Here is a 21,980-nt window from a genome sequence, read left to right as displayed (position 1 = left end):
CATGTAAAAGTAGATATAATTCTCCCCCCATCAAGAAAGAGAAACTCAAGAAAAATAAAGTGAGGGGGCTAAAAAGTCCTTCAGTCTATATTCAGATACCATCAGCTCTTTCTTTATTATTAAGTCAATCAGAGAAATTGTTTCATTATTTTTTCTCACAGTTTGTCTTACTGGCTGTACTTCTCTTCATCCTATTTCCCTCCACCCCCATTTATTCTATTCTTTCTCTCCTTTCAGCCTGTTCCTCCTCAAAAGTGTGTTATATCTGGTTAGCCTTTCCCATGATCTTGCCTCTCTTCTGTCCCTACCACTCTGCCCTCCCCTGTCCCCTATCTTCCATTCCTTTCCTCTTCTTTTTCCTCTAGGGTAAAATGGATTTCTCTATACAATTGAATGTATATGTTATTTCCTCTTTCTCCCTCACCTTCCCCCTCTTCCACTCCACTGCAAAAGCTTTTGTCTCTTTTATGTGAAGTAACTTAACCCATTCTGCCTCTCCTTTCCCTTTTCCCCCAGTATATTCCTTTCTCGCTCATTAATTCCATCGTTATCATATATTCATCTCCCTCCTATGCCTTGTCTATATATGTTCTTTCTAGCTGCCCTAGTAAATGAGAAGGCTCATATGAGTTAGCAGTATCATCTTTCTAAGCAGGAGTATATGCAGTTCAATATCATTAAATCCCTCATAATTTGTCCTTCCTGTTTACCCTCTCTGTGCTTCATCTATGTCCTATTCTTGAAGATTTCTATTCAGCTCTGGTGGTTTTCAACACGAAAATTTGAAAGTCCCTTGTTTCGTTGAATGTCCTTCTTTTCCCCTAAAAGAGGATGTTCAATTTTGCTGGGTAGTTGATTCTTGGTTGTAATGTAAGCTCTTTTGCTTTCTGGAATATCATATTCTAAGCCCTTAATATAGAAACTACTAATCCTGTGTAATCCTGGCTATAGCTTCATGATATTTGAATTGTTTCTTTCTGACTGCTTGTAATATTTTCTCCTTGACTTGGGAGTTGTGGAATTTGACTGTAATATTTCTGGGAATTTTCATTTTGGGATCTCTTTCAGGAGGTGATCAGTAGATTCCTTCAATTTCTATTTACCTTCTGCCTCTAGGATATCAGGGGAGTTTTCCTGGAGAATTTCTTGAAAAATGAAGTATAGGATCTTTTGGGGGGGCATGATTTTCAGGTTGTCCAATAATTTTTAAAAGCTTTTTTTTTTTCTGTTTTCTAAATAAATTGTTTTTCCAGTGAGATATTTCACATTTTCTTCTAATTTTTCATTCTTTTGGTGTTGATTTATCGTTTCTTAGTCATCAGCTTTCTTTAACTCCATTCTACATTTGAAGGAATTATTTTCCTCAAAAATATTTTTTATGTCCTTTTCTATCTGGCCAATTCTGCTTTTTATGGCATTCTTTTCATTTGCCTTTTTGATTGCTTTTTCGATTTGACTCAGATTTTTTTCCTTCAGTATTTTTTGGTAATTTCTTTATGAAGCTGCATATTTGGTTTTCATGATTTCCCCACATTTCTCTTCCCAGTTTTTCCCCTACCTCCTTTACTTGAGTTTCAAAATCTTTTTGGAGCTCTTCTATAAACTGAAACCAATTCATATTTTTCTTGAAGATTTTGGTTAGAGAAGCTTTGATTTTGCTTTCTATGAGTATGTATTTTGATTCTCTATAGGACCTAATATTTGTCTATAGTTGGATTTTTTTTTCTTCTGTTGTTTGCTCATTTCCCTAGCCTATGACTTGATTTTAACTCTTTGTTAAGTTGGGGCTCTGCTTTCAGGGTGGAGGATATACTCTTAAAGTTTTAGAGGGCTTTTGAAGCTATTTAAGGGACATTCTCTAGGGTGCTATGCTGTGGCATCTATGCCACTGCCATGGCAGTAAATTCCTTTTCCTGACACTGGGTCCCTTGATTGTGTCCTGGATCTGAGTGTGGGCAAAGCAATAGTGTCCTGCCTCAGGGATGGCAAAGAAACTTCTGCAGTCTTCTCCGACCCCTTTACCTTCTATGGGCTAAGCACTCTGGAAACATCTACCAGGTGGCTTCCCTGGCCTATTCCTGGTTCCTGGGACTGGGTCTGCACTGAGGGCTGTGCTGTCCTGTGCCCCATGTTGACTCTGGTGAGGCAGTTTTTCTGCTCTCCTTCCCAATCGTCCTTGGCAATTCCTGAGCTGAAAGCTGGAAATTGCCACCATTGCCATGGACCTAGTCCCTCCTAGGGACCCAGGAACCTTTCCCCAGGGACCCAGGTGCCCAGCGGGGCTGTTCTTAGATCACGGGAGCCAGTTAGCTGTGACACAATCCAGACTGTGCTGCAGGCCCTTTCTAACCTAGGTGTAACAAACCTTTCCTGCATATCTTCCAAGTTGTCTTGGACTGGAAAGTCCTTTCACTCAGTCTGTGGTTCTGCCTAGAATTTGGTTAAGAGTCATTATTTATAGGTATTTGGAGTGGTCTGAGGGAGAGCTTGTAAAAATTCCTGCATTTTCTCCACTATCTTGTCTCCACCCATCCAAGTCATTTCTTGGACAAGAACTATAAAATTCCCAGGCAAAAAATGTGAATATGATGTTTTGCAACTGTCCTGGAGGTAGACATGTATATATTAAACACAAAATGAAAATATCATATCAAGTAGACTTCCCCAACTTTTGTTGTAAAGTATTTAGAAAATGACTAAATGATACCAAGTGATAAAAGTTCATCACATTTATATATTTAGATTTTTAGTGATAGATCATGTCTTCCTTTGAAGTTAAAATAGAAGATTATAAACTTAAGAACTAAGCATTTAGAATATCAGAAAATAATTTAAAAATATTTTATATTTCAACAAACATTTCCTAGACACAGAGCATTATGCATTCTTTTTAAATTTTTTTTTTAATTTAAGGCAGTGGGGTTAAATGACTTGCTCACTGTCACACAGCTAGGACATTATTAAGTTGTCTGAGGTCAGATTTGAACTAAGGTCCTCCTGACTCCAGGGCTGGTGTTCTATCTACTGCACCACCTAGCTGTCCCACATCATGCCTTCTTAAAGAAATTCTTTTATTTTAGTCCTTCATTAATAGGTAGCTTACAATACAAGCAGTCTTAATACAACTACCTGAAATAGCATGATGAATTGGTTGCAAGGCAAAGAGGCTTACTATTGTTTTATATTCACCTAAGATATTTGTATCAATATACATAAAATATGTCAGCATTTATTTTTTCCCTTTTATAATGAACTTAGCAAATGTTACCAAAAATGAACATTTCGGTATGCAGAAAAACAGAAAAATAGAATTGTATTCTCAATATTCTTAAAAGTATATGTTAAATTTAACAAGGTAGTAATGACATTGCCCTGTCTATATCCTTTCTGAGCTTCTTTCTTCTTTTGCTTTTTTTCTATATTTTCTTCTTCTTTTTGCATCAATAGCCACTTAGTCCTTCTACTTCCTCTCCCTCAAACAAAATAAAAACCTTCCCTTATAACAAGTAAGTACAGTCCAAAAGATGAATTTTACATGTTGATCGTGTCTGAAAATGTATCATCCATACCTCTATGCCATCACGTGTGAGTTAAGAATTGAGAGACATGCTTCATCATTATTTTTCTGAATCATAACTGGTCATTGCAGAAGATCAGAATTCTTAAGTTTTTAAAACTTGTTTCCCTTTACATAATAGGGATCACAATATATTCACCTGATTCTTTTCACTTGACTGCATCAAATGATGCAAGTTTTATGTATTTCTTTGCAACTGTTCCTTTTGTCTTTTATTGCATAATAATAATAATATTCTATTAGTAATCTATATACAAATTTATATATCATAATTTGTTGAACAATTCTTTAATTAACGGGCATCCATTATGTTTCCATTTCTTTGTTTCAGCAGAAGGCTTTACTGTGAATATTTTTTTGCCTATGGTTATTTCCATCTATCTTTGACATCTTTGCAGTGTATGTGTAATAATGCTATCATTAGATCAAAGAGTATCCTCCCCTCCCGACTTGGATTTAATATCAATTTACTCTCCAGAATAATTAGACCACAACTCCACAAACAGAACATGTATGCCTGTCTACCCATTGTGCTTGTTTCATTTTTGGAAAGAGCTATCTTTACCACTCTGAGGAATTTGGGGTGAAAACAGAATTGTTTTAACTGGAATTCTCTTATTAGTATCATATAAATATTGATAGCTTACATTTTTCCTTTGGCAAACTCCTTATTTGTATTCTTTGACCTGTTAGTGTTATTATTATATAAATAGAAATATTATATGAAGTATTTGCATATGTGTATGTATGTATATATAAACATTCCTTTTTTATCATAGCTATCAAATCTTTATCTGAAATATTTCCCCCAAGATGCTTTTCTAGTTAACTGATTCCTTTCTGATTGTAATTGTGTGTGTGCTTGTGTTCACAAACTCTTTTGTACCTGGCAATCACTTTCATTAAATCTGAAATATTGAAGTAGCAAGAGGAACATCTTAATAGTTATAATTTGCTACTAATATATTGTCACAGGATCTGTAGAATTTTTTTAAGATGGCCTAAAAGTAGGGGCGGCTAGGTGGCCCAGTGGATAAAGCACCAGCTCTGGAATCAGGAGTACCTGGGGTTCAAATCCAGTCTCAGACACTTAATAATTACCTAGCTGTGTGGCCTTGGGCAAGCCACTTAACCCCATCTGCCTTGCAAAAACCTTAAAAAAAAAAAAAAAGATGGCTTAAAAGTTAGGTATAAAGTTCAATGAAGGTAATTGACAAGAAATTGATCTTAATATTTGCTGGTTTGGGTTTATATTACAATTTTTACTGCTATCCCCTTTAATAATATTCCATAATGAAACCAAAAATATTTACACTAACAAATTATTAAAATACTCTAAATGCTTTGAACTATAAAACAGAAATTGAAAGCCCTTTAGATCTTTTTTTACTTTCTCATTTTTATGTCATTAATAAGTTTGAGGTCCCAAATATGTGCATATATATATTTATATTATATATATTATATATTTTATATATTATATATATTTATATATATATACACACACACACACTTTATTCTTATGAACAGATTATTTCTTTCTTTTGCATTTGTGACAATGCATAGGGTAACCTCTGTCCTTTAAGTGTTTTCATATTTTTTTTTATTTTTGCCTCATAGATTCCATAGATACCATGGCTTATTTGTGATTTTTCCTGGTACTCCCCTTTTGTACCTTAGCTAATATGTATCTCTCTTCAACTTTGGGAAAATTAGTTTGTATTTCCTCTTTATATATTTTGTATTTATTTATTTGTCTATATCTTATTTTTACACAGTAATAGTATCTAGTTTTGTATTAAAAACTTGATTTAAATTTTCTTATAATATCTGTGTGGGGGCATTTCAAATTCAAGAAACAATACAGAATTTGGTGCTTTTTCATTCAGTATATTGAACTGAGATCTCATCATCTTTTTTTAAAAAAAGAAATTCAGTGGTATGAAGTGTTTATGATACATATATATATATATATATATATATACATATATATATCAGTGTTGGTAATTAATAACAACAGAAATAGCTAAGATTTATAAGATGCTTTAAAGTTTGCAAAGATATTTACATAGATTATCTCATTTTATCCCTTCTACAACCCTGATAAGTAGATGCTATAATTGACCATATTTCACTGGTCTATAAATTAAGGCAGGCATATGTGAAATGACTTAACCCAGGTTACACAGCTAGTAAATATCTGAGACCATATTTGAACTTGAGTCAAACATTCTATTCAATGTACCATGTATTATATCAGTAATCTGTGGTTTTTGAGAACATAATATAAGGTAATTATTAATAATTTTTCAAAATCACAGAGGCCAGAAGAGAGACATTAAAATATTAGAGTTGGAACACTTGTCTAATTTTTCTAAAAACTGGGATTACCAATGTATTCAACACTAAATGGATGTCTAATTAATTGGGTGAAAATAATGCATTTGCTAGTAAAAATGGATGACTTCTAACTGATTCATCATGTTATTTCAGCTAATATAATATAATATCTGTTTTGCTTGTATTCTTATCTTATAATGAAAAAATAGATTTATTGGTAAAAATACTAGAACTCTCAAGAATTTTTAGATAAATGAGTTAAACAATTTATATACTGGTAAGTTTTGTTAACTATAGAGCAAATTTTTCTTTGAAAGAAATGCAAGTTGGTTATTTGTATAAGCTGTTTCACACAGCTTTATAGAGTATTTGGATAACATTTCTAAAAATTATTTTCTTTTAGTTACATTTAAGCCTTTCTTTGGGTTCTGGTGGTGAAGAATCAGACAAAGAAAAACAAGAAATGATTGCACTTCATTCCGTCAATCTGCTGTTGAGAAGCATAGGTGCTACATTGACTGATGTGGATGACCTCATATTCAAGTAAGCATTATTCTAAAATAAGCTGTGAATGTCGAATGCTACATTTTTCTAGTTTATATTTCTAATGATTAATTTTCATTTATCTGTACCATTAGCAGCACTGACTGCTAACTTAGAAATGTTAACTGTTGTTACTCATACATAAGCATTTCATTCCCATTGTCGTCATATTTATATTTAAGTTGATTTTACTTTCCCAGATAAAGTAGAGAATAGTGATCTTATATTTGTTAATTATTTTGTTGTAAGCCAGATAGCACCATTTATAAAATAGCATCTTATTCTAAAAATTACCTGATCATTCTCATTAACTATAATGTTTAAAGTGTTGAAAATTAGGTTTGAGAGTAACGATTATTTCTCTATTACATTAATAATCAGCTATTGAATTAGGACTAAGGTTTCCCCTTTTCTACTTCTTTTTTCAGAAATATGCCTCTGTAGATTATTTACACAGGTTACTTTGAAGTGTTGGGCAGATAATGAGAGAAGGGAAACTCAGATCTGTTCAAAATATAAAGACGTTTTAGTTTAGGGAAACTGATGGATTTCAGTCCATTCTGTTTTACCCACACAGGTTTGGGAAAAAGCACATTTCTCCCTTTTGTTTTGATTACCTTAGAGGGGGAGATATGGGTATAGATTAGACTCTTGGACCAAGACTGAGAGATTAGAGTCACATTCATTCAGTCCCCCAGACCCTCATTAGAATAAGTCCTTCTCATTATAATATGCATTCTCTCATTACTTGTTAACCAATCAAGAGTTGATTAGTGCCACCCCCCCCACAACAGCACTTTTCCAAGACTATATATATATATATATATATATATATATGTATGTATATATATACACACAGGTTAAATAGATTCCATGAGGGATCTTTGGCATTCAAAAATGTCACTGACTCCTCTTATTAATGATTGCTAGCATGATTAATAAAATGGTTTTTACTCTCAAACTTATTATGTTATAGGTTTAGAAATTCACCAAGCTGTATTCATTGTGGAATTATATAATACATAGTATGTGAACTTTATATTAAATACACTTCCCTTTAACAAAAACCATGCTAGGTGCTAGGGATGTAAAAACAATAGAAGACACAACTGTCCCTTGTCTACAAGTTGTCTTATTAATCTAATACACAGTTTGAGCTATTAAGACAAATCAATATAATATAATCTCAAAGGAGAGAAAGATAGTGTGAGAAAAGAAGTAACATGATAGAGTGGAAAGAGGAATAAAATCAAGAGACCTGAGATCAAATCCTACCTTCTGAGCTTATTATATTACCATGAACAAGTTACATAATCTTTTTTGAGCCTCAGTTTTTTCATCTGAAAAATGGGAATAAATAACAATAAAAAGCAACAACAACAACAATAATAATAATAATAATAATAATAATAATAATAATAATAATAATAATATTGCCTCATGGGATGAATGGAAAAGCATTTATTAAGGGCTAACTATATACTCAAATGCTTAATAGTGTGTATATATATATATATATATATATATATATATACACACACACATATGTACACAACACATTTATCTCTTATTTCTAGATTCTAGATTTACCAGATCTCACTGAGCCTTTTACTGTCTTGTTCCTCAGATTTGTCCATCTGTCTCTATCTCCCTCTTGTGTTTCTGGAACCCAAAGTGGGATATGGTATGGGGGACCCCTGCATGAGGGTTTCTGTTGGTAGGAACATTGGAATGAAATGAAACCTGACTAGAGTTAGTCCCCTATATAGTGGATGATTGAGACAACTAGTAATAAGTAGACATCCTCCAGGCAGGGGATTCCAGTCCTGAAAGGGTAGAGCTTCCATGGTTGTTTTCTACTTCAGAGCTGTGAAGACTGGGGGTTGTTATTAAAGTGCTTAGGAAGCGGGGCGGCTAGGTGACACAGTAGATAGAGCACCAGCTCTGGAGTCAGGAGTACTTGAGTTCAAATCCGGCCTCAGACACTTAATAATTACCTAGCTGTGTGGCCTTGGGCAAGCCATTTAACCCCATTGCCTTGAAAAAAATAAAAACTAGGGGTGGCTAGGTGGCACAGTGGACAGGGCACCGACCCTGGAGTCAGGAGTACCTGAGTTCAAATCTGGCCTCAGACACTTAATAATTACCTAGTGGTGTGGCCTTGGGCAAGCCACTTAACCCCATTGCCTTGCAAAAACTAAAAAAAAGTGCTTAGTAGGAAGCTTTTAAAAAATAAATATTGTCATTGTTGTTTGAGAGATTCCTAGAGCAATTAATAATTTGTCATTTGGATGTGAGAGAATGTATCTATCTTCTTTGTTCTTGACTTTAAAGGAAGATAGGAATGAATTATAATCACTTGTTTCCATGTAAGAAAGCACTTTTTAAATGATTGAGTGCTTATAAATATTTTCTGAAGGTCTTTCTAGTAAGAAGAAATTCATTGAACTAAAGTAAATTTTAATCTAGTTTCTCCTTAAATTTTCTTGAATACTAGATTATAATAGTCAAAATGAGCTTTTCTTTACAGAGTTTAGTTCAGTATGTATTTATTAGTGTATTATTAATATATATATATATATATATATATCCTCAAACTATTTTCTAGATATGATTTTATCTCTTCTAAATTTTTTATAAGCATGAAGTACTAAAAAGTAATTTGGAGAAATCCATAAATGTATGCAGTGGGAAATTATCAAATTTGTATGGTCAGTATGCAAAGCTAATTGTTAAAATTTTTAAGTCAAGATTCCACTTGTATTTAAATTGTCTCAGTTATAAAGAATGTCAGTTGCTCCATATACTTCTTTTTTTCAGGCTTGCATATTATGAAGTTCAATATCAATTCTACAAGAGAGATCAGCTCATGTGGAGTGTTGTTAGACACTACAGTGAACAGGTAATTTCTGACTCAAGAACAGCAATTTCTATTTTTGTTTGCCCAGCAGGCTGGTAACTACCTAATTAAATACTTTGGTACCTTGCTTAAATAATAAAATACATTTACTTATCATTTTCTTTCTCATATAATTTTTTTAATAAAACATTTTTCAGGATTTTTACACAGGATATTCTGTTAGTAAGTCTATGCTCAGACCCACATTAATTATTTCTTGGGTACTCTTTCACACCTATATTTAACATTGAAATGTCATTTACTTGTGATATTGCCATTCCACTTCCTTTTTGCTTTGATTTTCAAATATTGTCCATTTTTTCCCCTTCAACTGGAATATTTAACTTAACAAATATTGTTATTTATAAGTCTGTATTAATACTTTTTTTGTCTGTTACTGCTAAACAAATATCCACAGAGGCCATATTAATTCTTTCTTCTCTAGTTTTTGAAGCAGATGTATGTCCTTGTATTGGGCTTAGATGTCCTTGGAAATCCATTTGGATTAATTAGAGGTCTGTCTGAAGGTGTTGAAGCATTCTTCTATGAACCTTTTCAGGTATTCAATTCTATTTGTTTTGACTTCAGGTATAGTCAAGTTTGAGTTTCTACTTTATTTTTTTCTCAAACTGAAGTAGGACTTTAGGTTTGACTGAATTAATGAAGCATTCAAAGGATTAATCCATTTTGGCAGGTTTAAATTTGTTTTCAGCATTTCTAGACTCTTTAAAGAAGTGAGTAGTACATATCTCTAGGGCAGGTACTCTAACCCTTCCTGTGTCATGCTTTTCTGTCAGTGTGGTGAAGTCTTATTTATCTCCTCTTAAGAGTAATGTTTTAAAAATGTATAATATAAAATATATTTGATTATAAAGGAATTCAGTTTTATTGAAATACAGATATTAAAGCATTAAATTCATGATCTGTAGGCTAAGAACCCCTTTCTAAGGACTGTAAGAAAGCATAGAGAAGATAAATTATAGAAAATGAGTTTCTGAGATGTCAGATTTGAGTTTATGCTCTGCTTCTTGATGTCAGCACTATGTTGCTTCACATTTCTTTAAGCCTCTCTGTTGAAAAATCTTACTTCAAATGACTAATTCAGGCAGAATTATATCATCTGTATTTTTTCTTTGGGATATACTTAAAGTATACTTAAAGTATATGATGTTAAATTTTGACTCTATTGTTTGATGTGTTTAGTTCTTTCACAGAGTTTGAGACAATTTTGTTACAGATAAGGATGTTAGACCATAATATATACTCAGTATATTTTCTTCTATGAGAGGGAAAATAGGTGAAAGAATATGTTAAAACATGATATTAAATGAAACTTTTAAGATTATTTTTGAAGGGTTTTTTTTATGGATATATGTTTTTTATTAGTCCTAAAAGTATGAATAGAGGCTGTTTGAAATCAGAGTGTGAGGCATTAAAATTTAATTTTTTTAAAATCAGGGAGCTGTTCAAGGCCCTGAAGAATTTGCTGAGGGATTTGTAATTGGAGTAAGAAGTCTCTTTGGACACACTGTAGGTATGTGCCATTTTACATATATATTATAGTCATTAAATGATACTTTATGATAAAATTTTCATATTTAACTGGGGTCTCTTTTCTCCTAGCACCTCTTATAAAAAAAAATTCTCTTACCTTTAAGTGAAAGATAATTTTAAAACAACAGCCTATGGTTCTTCCTCTAACTCAGCTATCCTGAGTTGATCCATTTTAGAGAGCTTTAATATAATAAGCAAGATAACTAAATAACTGTTTAATATAAGCTGTTCTAAATCACAACCTCAAAAAAGCAAATTATGTTAATCAACTAAATTAATATGTAAAGTGCCTTTTAAACCTTAAAGCACTATATAGATACTAGCTTTTAAATTTTTTTATTTATTTAAGGCAATGGGGTTAAGTGACTTGCCCAAGGTCACACAGCTAGGCAATTATTAACTGTCTGGGTTCAGATTTGAACTCAGGTTCTTTTGACTCCAGGGCCAGTGTTCTGTCCACTACATCACCTAGCTGCCCCCTAAATACGAGCTTTTAATAGTAGTTTTACCATTATAATTATGATCAGCCATGTATAAAATAATTTTAGCTGAATCAGTAAGATGGTCAGAGGTAATACTTTTTGCAAGTTATAGCCCTCTAATAAATACCTAACGCTTTCATCCAGTATTCCTATCTCTGACCATCTCCAAGCCTACCTTGGTGAGCTCAAGCAAGCTTAACCTAATGACACCTCATCCACCTGGAGGAATCTTCCCTGGCAGTGCCCCTGCCAGGCATGCTTGACCCTGCAAGAAAAGACAGACCCTGGTTTTGCCCTACCATTTGGAGGATGGGTAGGGAGAGGAGAGTAGGATCCAGCCAAGGAAGAAGAGTCATAATTGGCTCTCATAACCACAGGCTAGAAGGGAAGATAGCATCAGGTCTGGATCAGAGTAGCTTAAGAGTCCAGACTTCTTTATCCCTTCTCCTTCACACTTCTTTTGTCAGCCTGCTCGGCTTCAGAAGTAACTCAGCAGAAGGGACCTAAACCCTAGCCAATTTCTTTATCTACCATTTGAAGAGTGCTGATATCGTCCCGCAGCCTAGCCTCAGGATGTATGTATAGCAGGAGGAGCCAAAAAATGAAGAGGATTTCCAAAAGTCAGTATAAGAGAAAAACTGAAAAGACAAAAACCTCAGGAGAGCCTGAATTAAAACCCAACTCAGCAGACAAATCAAGGACCATAAAGTTAAAAGGAAGAATGATTTAAACAAAAGATCTTTACAACAGATATTATAATATGAAGAAAAAATAAACCCACTGTTGGCTTATCAAAGATCATGGATAAAAAAAAGCTACAAAATTGATTAATTTTTTAAATTTTTAATTTTTACATTATACCTTCTCTTTGGTTTTTAAAAATGTTTAAAACATTCACTCTAAAATAGAATATAGAAAAAAATATAATCTACTATAAATAATCTAATCTAAGCAATAAAGGTTTGAGACAGAATAACAGATTTGGAGCACAAAAATCCTGAAGCAGGAGAGGATTTGACAGACATGAAGCAAAAGACAACTAGCTTAAGTGAACAAATGAACTGATTGCAAACTAAAACAATCTTTAAGACAAATTTTACAAAAAAATGATTTAATTTAATTGCTTATGGGTGAAAATAAATGCTTCAAATTCTTAAGGCATATAATAGTTCAATTTAGTAGTTTAAAAAATAGAAAAATTTTACAAGTAGCCAGGACAAAGATCTACACAGAAAGAGTTTGAAAAACTCTTTATATGACTATTACTCATTAATAAGAAATTTGTCAGAGAACATGGAATAGTGTATTCCAAAAAGTAAAGGCCTTCTAGCTGAATCTAAATAAGTATCCTGTCATCCTGGTTCTAATCATCATGAAAAAATGAATACATAAGGCATTTCTTCCAAAGAAAAGACAAAGATGAACCAATTATTCATCTTTCAAAGAGTCCTAACAACAGAGGCCAAATAAAAATAAATTTACAGTTTCCAAGAAAAGTCTTATTGAAATCAGTTGTCTCATGTTTGTTTGTTTTTTTAGGAGCTGGATATAGAGGGTAAAGGAAAGAATGAAGAGGGACTGTTGAGGGATACAAAGGATCCAAAAGTTATAACAAGTAAAGTTGAGTTGGGGGGGGGGTGTCACTAAAGAATATTTCCACAGGAGAGGAGAATTGCATTTGGGGAAAATTTACTCTTTGGAAAACCACCTTCTTTGGAAAAAAGTTGCATTGCCTCCTACCATAGGAAAGATATTGCACTAGGCCCTGAGATAAACATGAGTAGTAGGGGAATATAGAATTAACAGCGTTCCTTAAAGGCAGGGACTGCTTGATTTTTGAATTAGTATGAGGAGAACCTTTGGGGATAAAAATCATATCATAAAAGGTTAAGCATAACATCCCATTGGTCAAGTAAAAGAGGAAAGGAATAAAAAATAAATATGAAATAAATTAAAGAATGTATAGATATATATATATGGCTAATTATACTTTTAAGTGTGACTTGTATAAATGGTTTAATAAAACCAAAGAGAAGGTATAATGTATAAGAAAACTATATCTCACAACCTTTTGTACAGAGTAAATAAATGGAAAGGAAATTTCATTGTGCTACAAAGGAACTATAAGTGTACCCAAATCAGTAAACAGAATATCACTTAAATTCATGAAGTTATCGGTTGAAAAGAAATAGATATAATAACATAGATGTAGTAGATTTCAGTATTTTGTTGGGTGCTTGATAATTCTCATAGGGATAGACAAGATGAAACCAAACTGTTGGAGAATTTTGAGCTGAAAAATCTGGCATCTTCTAAATGGAAACATTAAACAAACATGCCCATTTTCAGTGTTTTCAGCACTTCAGATAAAAAAAATTGAATATAAAAATAGGACAGAGAAATTAAAAGTGAAAGTTAAAAAGCTGAAATACTAGGCATGTTCTCTGTACATCTATCCAGATTCAAAACACACCAATAAAGAATAGTAACAAATAGGATACAAAAGAAAAAGACACAGGCATGGATGGGAATAACGGTGACATCCTGAATTATGAGTAGGTCAAAGAATAAAGCAGCAGCTATAACTTCATGCAAGATGATAAAGTTCAGTAACATCCTAAAATTTCAAGAATATAGCTAAAATACTTTTCAGAAGAAAAATATCTTATAGCATATATTATAAAAATTATTATGTAATTTTAAAAATCAGAAAGTAAAAATAAATAAAAATAAGACTAATATAAATATTGAAAATTAGAGGAGAAAATATGTAAAATGGAAATATGGAATGTAAATAAAATGCCATAATCAAAATTCAATGCTGTTTTTTGTGAAGAATAGCAAAATGTATAAAATTTTAACTAAAATGGAATCTTGAAATAATCACATTTTCATATTAAGTAATCATATATTACCATTTAAGGAACAGACGTTTTTTTTTAGAGTGGTTTTTTTTTAAACTTGTCATTTTGTTTATACTAGGAGGAGCAGCAGGGGTTGTGTCCCGAATAACAGGTTCTGTTGGGAAAGGTTTGGCTGCAATTACAATGGACAAGGAATATCAGCAAAAGCGACGAGAAGAGATGGGCCGTCAGCCTAAAGATTTTGGAGACAGCCTGGCCAAAGGAGGAAAGGGCTTCCTCAGGGTATCAATGTTTTGGATCAATATTGAATCTGTATTTTGCGTATGAATGTTAATGATTTAGAGTTTGTATTAGGCAATGAAAAGGCTAAACTTGTCACAGAACTTGTATTGTGTATATGCTACTTATGTTAGTCACTTTCTTGAGTTGAGCACTGAGTTTTCATGTCCTTTAACCAGGCTTTGTTAAAGTAATTAAATTTCAGGGTCAAGACTGAGTGCATATCTATAACCAGTATTTTTTTTTTTTTGCTTTATTTTAAGTCAGTGCTTCATTGATTCAGATGAATTGTGTGGTTTGTTACAATTGTAAGCAGTTTTATTTGAACAATTTTTATAGAATGAAAGGACTCCATGAAAACCAAGCTTATTTTTAGTTGATGCCTGAAATTGTGTTGATAGGAAAGGACTAATTGTAGGATATGGGTTTGTTTAGCAGCTCTGATGTGCTGGTGTGTCCCTCTAATCCTCACTTTCTTCTATTAATAATATTCAAAGGTTTCTTATGAGAAACAAGCACTTAAAGCCTTTTGTAAACTTTTTGGTGTTACACAAATGCCAGCTGTGTGACTGAAGGACTGGCACAGAAGTGAGTGATTAGGCTTATTAGAGTTGGATCCAAATTGCTACTGTTAAGAAATTATCAGGAGTAACTTTTTGGGAGGAATATTGTAGCTCAATATGAGGAAAAAGTTTTAGCTTTTACATCTGCCTACAAATTCAAAGTGTTGTCTGAGAATTGAATGAGCTATTTCAGCTCTTTTCACTAAATTGTTATATTTAGATAGCTCAGCATTGTGGGAAATATGATTTTGATAAGATGGTGATGGCAAACTGATGCCAATCAGATACTTATCAGAAAAGAAATAGTGGATAATAGTCTGATGTCTTTTGTAAAATATAAAATTCATACAAATAAAAACTTCACATAGGTATGTTATATGCTGGATAGAAAAAGTCATATAATGAACAAATTAGAGAAACAGGCAAAAATTACCTATCAGATCTATAACAGAGTAAAGTTTGATCAAATAAGGATTAGAGAGGATCACAAGAGATAATCTGGATAATTTAAATTACATAAAATTAAAAGTTTTAACATAAGCAAATATAATAAAGAAACTGAGAAAAATCTTTGCAATTAATGTTTCTGTTAAAGGTTTCATTTTTGAAAGATATAATTAATTGATTCAAATTCATAAGAAAAAGCCATTCCTCATTTGATAAATAGTCTAAGGATATGAAGAAACAGTTCTCAAAGAAAGAAACCAAGACTATCTAAATCTTTATGAGGGAGTAGTCCAACTCACTACTAATTGGAGTAATGCAAATTAGAGTAATTCTGAGATTCTATCTCATTCCTCAGAGTGGCAAAGAAGACAAAAAAAGAAAAATGATAAATATTGGAAGAACTGTAAGAAAGTAAGATGCATTTTTGCATTATTGGTAGACTTATGAATGAATGAATGCAACTATTGTGGAAAGTAATATTGAATTGTATAAAAAAGTTACTAAGGAACATATATAGATATAGATATAGATATAGATATATAGATATAGATATAGATGATATAGATATAGATATAGATACTCTGACCCTAGGCCTATATCCAATAGAGACCAAGAAAAAGGAAACATTATATACAAAAATTTTTCTAGAAATATAAATTTTTGTGGTGGAAAAAAGGAATAACTGAAAACTAAGTGGATGTCTAACAATTGAGAAATGACAAAATACATTATGTGATATATGAATGTAATGTAATACTTTTATGCTGTAAAATTGAGGAAAACAGATGATATCAAAAAGACATGGAAAGAATTATATGAACTGATTCAGAGTAATATAAGTAGAACCTATAGAGTTTATATACTATTGCAACAATGTTATAAAAAATTTTGAAGACTTTCATAAACTTATTAATAAAAGAAATGATCAAAATGAGAATAGTTTACACAATAACAGTACTATAAAAACAACTTGGAAAGGTATAATAATCAGTGCAGTGGCCATTCATGATTTCGGAGAACTAATTCCGAAACCTGATACATAGTTGTTACAGAGAATTGATGGATTAAAGGTTCAAAATGACACATACATTATTTTATATGTGTTTTATACATGTGTGTGTATAAATAAATAAATATATATATATTATATATGTAATAATGATATACCATATATAATATATAAGTACAGTCAGTCATTGGCATATTTGTTTTGGTTGGCCATGCATATTTATTATAAATTTTATTATTTTTATTTTTTTTAATGGAATGTGAGTTAGTATGGGGTAGAAATGGATTTGTTCACTTTTTTAAACTAGATGGGAGGGTGCAGCATATAAAATAGTATATTATAGCTGTATTATTAGTTTTTCTTTATTACAAGACCTCTCGCAAAGTTTTATATTAGATATCGAATATTAAAGGTCTCATTACTCAAAACACCAAGGAACTGTCCTCAAGTGTTTGTAGATATATACAAATAAAGCCAGTTAATAAAGTAGGTACTTAAAAATAAATTTAATATAGCAGCAGAGACCTCTAGTGGCCATTCAAAGTTAAGACATCTTTAATTGCATCTATTACGGATTTCTCTTTCAGGGAGTTGTAGGTGGTGTGACTGGAATAATTACCAAACCTATGGAAGGTAGGATGAAAATTTTTCTTTGATAAACATGTTAGAAAGACCTTTGTTTTCTATGGAAAAAACAAATTTTAATTACACATGATCTTGACTGAATTATCAATTGAATATTAGTCCCAGACTGAGAATATTTTCAATATTATTTTCATTCCATAAGCTAGAAATTCTGTGAGAACACATAGTAGTTGATTATAATTTTATAAAGCCCTGAATTTACCAGCATTTGCTGAACAAAGAAGATTTTAGCTTTTATAACAAGTAACTATATATGTATTAAATATATATATCTAATGTACATAGATATATATTTAATACTTCAGTTATTGAAATGAGGATAATAATACATAGAATGTTGATAATTCTCCTCCTCTGGTTTATCTATTCCCATTTCTTTTTTACTTTATTCAAAGTGTATTTAATTTTTCCAATTACATGCAAAGGTAATTTTCAACATTCTTCCCCATTTGCAAGTTTATGAGTACCACATTTTTCTACCACACACCCTTCTCTCCCCTTTCCCCATGGCAGTGAACAAACTGATATAAGTTGAATATGTTCATTCGTGTTTAACATAGTCCATATTAGTCATGATGTGAAAGTATTCCTATTTCTTTAAGAAAAAAGTTGCAAGGGTTGCCAGTACTTCTATTTTTGAAGCATAAAGAAGGAGATTTTCCTAATGTCTTATACCTTCCAATCCAAGCAAGAATCTTAGGTTTATGGCATAATGGAATTAATTTGTATCTTAGAAAGTCTTTCTAAGAGTTTTTTTTAACTCAATTACTCAGTAAGAAAAAAATAAATCTTATTATCTTCTGGTTATCTGAAGGGGCCAAAAAGGAAGGAGCCGCTGGATTCTTTAAAGGAATCGGAAAAGGACTTGTGGGTGCTGTTGCTCGTCCAACTGGTGGCATCATTGATATGGCCAGCAGTACCTTCCAGGGAATTCAAAGGTAAATGAAAAAAAAATTAGATACGAGTGTATATTCTTAATAAGATTTTTTAAAGGACTTATTGTATATAGTTATTTGGTCATGTAGGCCAAAAAGTTTATTTTTTCTGTGCTTAAGTATTTAACAATGAAAAAACATATAGACTTAGAGTTGCCTTGAGCACTATGTGATGAATGATATGCTCAGGGTCACACAGGTAGTAGTATCAAAGACATAACTTGATCCCAGGTATTCTAACTAGACCAGTTCTTTATTCACTACGTCAGAGTACTTATCATGATAGTACATAAAGCTGGCATATTGTTATAGTAATTTATCTGTTCTATTTCTTTGCAATAACAGATCTTCAGAGTACACTTTTCTGAGTTGAGAGTGAAGTATTTTAGGTACTTTTGATTCAGTTTTTTCATAATAATTAAAGGCAAACTACCTAGCCAATAGCAACACAAACTAGATGGAAATTACTTTAAAAAATAATATTTTGTTGGAAGTTAGTATGGAAGAAACTTAGATTAGACCAACACCTCACACCCTATACCAAGACAAGATCCAGTCCATACAGGATTTAGACATTAAAAAACAATACTATAAGCAAACTAGAAGATCAAGGACTAGTTTACCGGTCAGATCTATGGAAAGGGGAGCAGTTTATGACTAAGGAAGAGATGGAGAACATCACTAAAAACAAATTAGATGATTTCAATTACATTAAATTAAAGATCTTTTGCACAAACAAAACCACTGGGATCAAGATCAAAAGAAATGTAGTAAAATGAGGAATAATCTTTATAGCTAATGTTTCTGACAAAGGACTCATTTCTAAAATGTACATGTTCATAGCAGCCCTGTTTGTGGTGGCAAAGAATTGGAAATCAAGTAAATGTCCTTCAATTGGGGAATGGCTTAGCAAACTGTGGTATGGAACACTATTGTTCTATTAGAACCAGGAGGGATGGGAATTCAGGGAAGCCTGGAGGGATTTGCATGAACTGATGCTGAGTGAGATGAGCAGAACCAGAAAAACAGTGTACACTCTAACAGCAACATGGGGGTGATGATCAACCTTGATGGACTTGCACATTCCATCAATGCAACAATCAGGGACAGTTTGGGGCTGTCTTCAATGGAGAATGCCATCTGTATCCAGAGAAAGAACTGTGGAGTTTGAACAGAAACCAAGGACTATTAACTTCAGTTTTCTTCCTTAAGGATATGATTTATCACATTCAATTTGGATCATGGAAGCAATGTAAAGACTGGCGAATTGCCTTCTGTGGGGGAGTGGTGGGGAGTAAGATTAGGGGGAAATATTGTAAAAATATTTTGGGGGCGGCTAGTTGGTGCAGTGGATAGAGCACTGACCCTGGAGTCAGGAGGACCTGAATTCTGGCCTCAGACACTTAGCTGTGCGGCCTTGGGCAAGCCACTTAACCTCATTGCCTTGCAAAAACCTGAAAAAAAAATTTTTCAAAAGAATAAATACGATGTTCAGTAACTAGTTCATCTGTTTGTTTTTCTTCGGTATTATTTCTGGTATGGTATTTTTATCAAAACTATTGAAAGTACAAAATTTTTTCAGGTGTTCTTTTTATTATGCTAGAATCTGTATGTATTGTCCAATTTGTCCATTCTAATTTTTTTTTTCCTCTGGCTATTATCAATTCCCCTTTAAAGCTATCTTTTCATTTCATATATAAAGATTGTTGGCATTGGGATCAAGAGTAAGATATTAATCAGCTCTTTGTAGAATTATTGGATCTTTGACATGAAGGAGACCTTAGACCATTGAGTCTCTCCCCTTCTGAGGCATCTGTGCCAGAGTGTTCATTATACCCAGGTCACACAGATAATGTCTAGAAATGGAAATGTTAGTCCTCCAGACTAAAAATTCAAAATTCCACCTTTGTTGATTCTTACTTCTTTGTTCATTCAGGGCAGCAGAATCAACTGAAGAAGTGTCTAGTCTCCGTCCTCCTCGCCTGATCCATGAAGATGGAATCATAAGACCATATGACAGAAGTGAATCTGAGGGACATGATTTATTTGAGGTAATTGCTACATTTTTTGGTCTAAGGAGAAGTGGAGAAGTTATCTTTATATTTTTAGATTTCAAGGGAATTTAGTACCACATTCTTTGGGATATCCTTATAGTTTACTCCTGATTATTGAATTTCCTTGGGTATTTAATGCAACACTCTTGATTTAATATAACACTATGAAGGGTAATTAAATCTTGGTTGTTGTCTGTTTGGAAAAAGCATAATTTGGACAGGGAAGAATAGGAATATTAAATGAAGCCACAGGATATGGTGAACAGGCTATCTAGTAACTGAGCATTAATTTTTGTTTCATGGTTTTTAGATGTCACATTCTTATATTTCACTTGGGCATTTTGACTTTCACAGCTTTTTTTCTGTATATCAAATTATTTGAACTTTTATATAACTGTAAATTCACTCAGGATGATGTAGATGATTGATTTTATAACAAAGTCTTTTTGATTTTTAGACCATATTTTAAACTATTTTTCAGACTTTCAAGCTTTTGTCTTTAACATGTGTTAAGGAAGCATGACTGTCTTGCATTCTACCCCTTTGGGGACCAGTTTTGTCCTCAAAAGAAAGTAAATCTGTAATATTGTTAGCCTTTAGTTTTTATTGTAAGTTATTGTGCTTTTATTTTTTTTTTGCATGCTTCTAACTTTATTTTCTATCTTTCTTTTTTCTGCCTACACAGCAAGACCTGGAAATAGAGGAGTAATATATCCCATACTACTACTTGGTCTCATCCTTAAAAAATACTGTGGTATTAATTTACTGCCTTTGGAGTACTTAGTTTGAGGGACAATTTCCATGAAATGTTCTTTAGACCTTTATTTTCAGTTGAACTTTTAAATATTAGTTGAGAGGCAAAAATACAAAATGTTAGCACTTCTGATATTCCCACTGTTGTAAATGGCAACACTGAGAAATTAATTTGAAAAACAGAAAGATGCAGTAAAAATTATTCTTTAATTAGGTGGGGAAAGGCTTTATTGAGGTTCTAAAATGATGTCTTTTGCTTTTCAAGTTTAGAATTTTCAGCTTTTCTAATATTTTTCATGTGAGCGCTGTGAAACTTAAATATAGAAAATACAAAGCACAAAAAAATCATTTTTTTTTTCTGTTAACTCTGAGTTTCTAATACTTTCATTAATCAGCTTTTATTTCTCAGAATGCCCTGGCTTTTGTTGAACTATAGATATATCATCTTGTGCACCTGTTTTAATAATGAGTGACTTGTGAATTACATATCATTTTGTATTGAGGATTTAAGACATTTAGGTGAGAGAGAGAGTGAACACTGATTTAATCCCATTCTTCCTTATTTAACTTCTCATGACCACAATGAACTTTTTTTTATAAAATATATATATGCATTTACACATACACACACATATATAATCTTTACCTTTTTTGCACACAAGCTTTTTTCAAAATGGACTCAACTTAGCAAAGAATATTTATCTCACAATCTTTGGCCTTGAGTACCATAACTACATATACTACTCCACTTATGATAATTTTTTTAATTAACACCTCTATATACACAATTATATATGTTTTACAAACCAATTCTGGACTTTGAAGATCAGTTTAATTTTAGAAAAATTTATTTTTTTGCCTCACATGCAATTACTAACAATTTATGAATTAATATTTCACTATGAAAACTAACATCCCAGGGATTCACCTTTCACAATCTGGTCCAGTAAATGATTTTTATTAAAAGAGAAGTTGTTGTCTTTGAACCACACAGCTTTGTTAAAATACACTGCAGTTTTCTGTGTATAATGTCACT

At 32.3% G+C, this 21,980-nt stretch overlaps 1 protein-coding gene across 2 annotated transcripts in view; it reads left to right on the top strand.

Moving 5' to 3' along the window:
• Positions 1 to 21,980, top strand: part of VPS13C (vacuolar protein sorting 13 homolog C) — a 206,026-nt gene that overhangs the window by 173,351 nt on the left and 10,695 nt on the right. The window contains exons 72-80 of one of the 2 annotated variants that reach the window (XM_074234294.1): positions 6,321 to 6,460; positions 9,281 to 9,362; positions 9,805 to 9,918; positions 10,818 to 10,893; positions 14,378 to 14,541; positions 17,145 to 17,190; positions 18,017 to 18,140; positions 20,074 to 20,188; positions 20,877 to 21,158. In XM_074234294.1, coding sequence (XP_074090395.1) covers positions 6,321 to 6,460; positions 9,281 to 9,362; positions 9,805 to 9,918; positions 10,818 to 10,893; positions 14,378 to 14,541; positions 17,145 to 17,190; positions 18,017 to 18,140; positions 20,074 to 20,188; positions 20,877 to 20,900 — 885 coding nt within the window. In that variant the 3' untranslated portion in view covers positions 20,901 to 21,158. Of the gene's footprint in view, positions 1 to 6,320; positions 6,461 to 9,280; positions 9,363 to 9,804; positions 9,919 to 10,817; positions 10,894 to 14,377; positions 14,542 to 17,144; positions 17,191 to 18,016; positions 18,141 to 20,073; positions 20,189 to 20,876; positions 21,159 to 21,980 lie in introns of those variants that run through there. The other variant, XM_074234293.1, reaches the window with a different exon arrangement.

Source organism: Macrotis lagotis, chromosome 4, assembly GCF_037893015.1.
Source record: "Macrotis lagotis isolate mMagLag1 chromosome 4, bilby.v1.9.chrom.fasta, whole genome shotgun sequence".
Taxonomy (NCBI): domain Eukaryota; kingdom Metazoa; phylum Chordata; class Mammalia; order Peramelemorphia; family Peramelidae; genus Macrotis; species Macrotis lagotis.
Note: the sequence above shows the minus strand (reverse complement) of the source record. Positions and strands in the feature narration are given on the sequence as shown.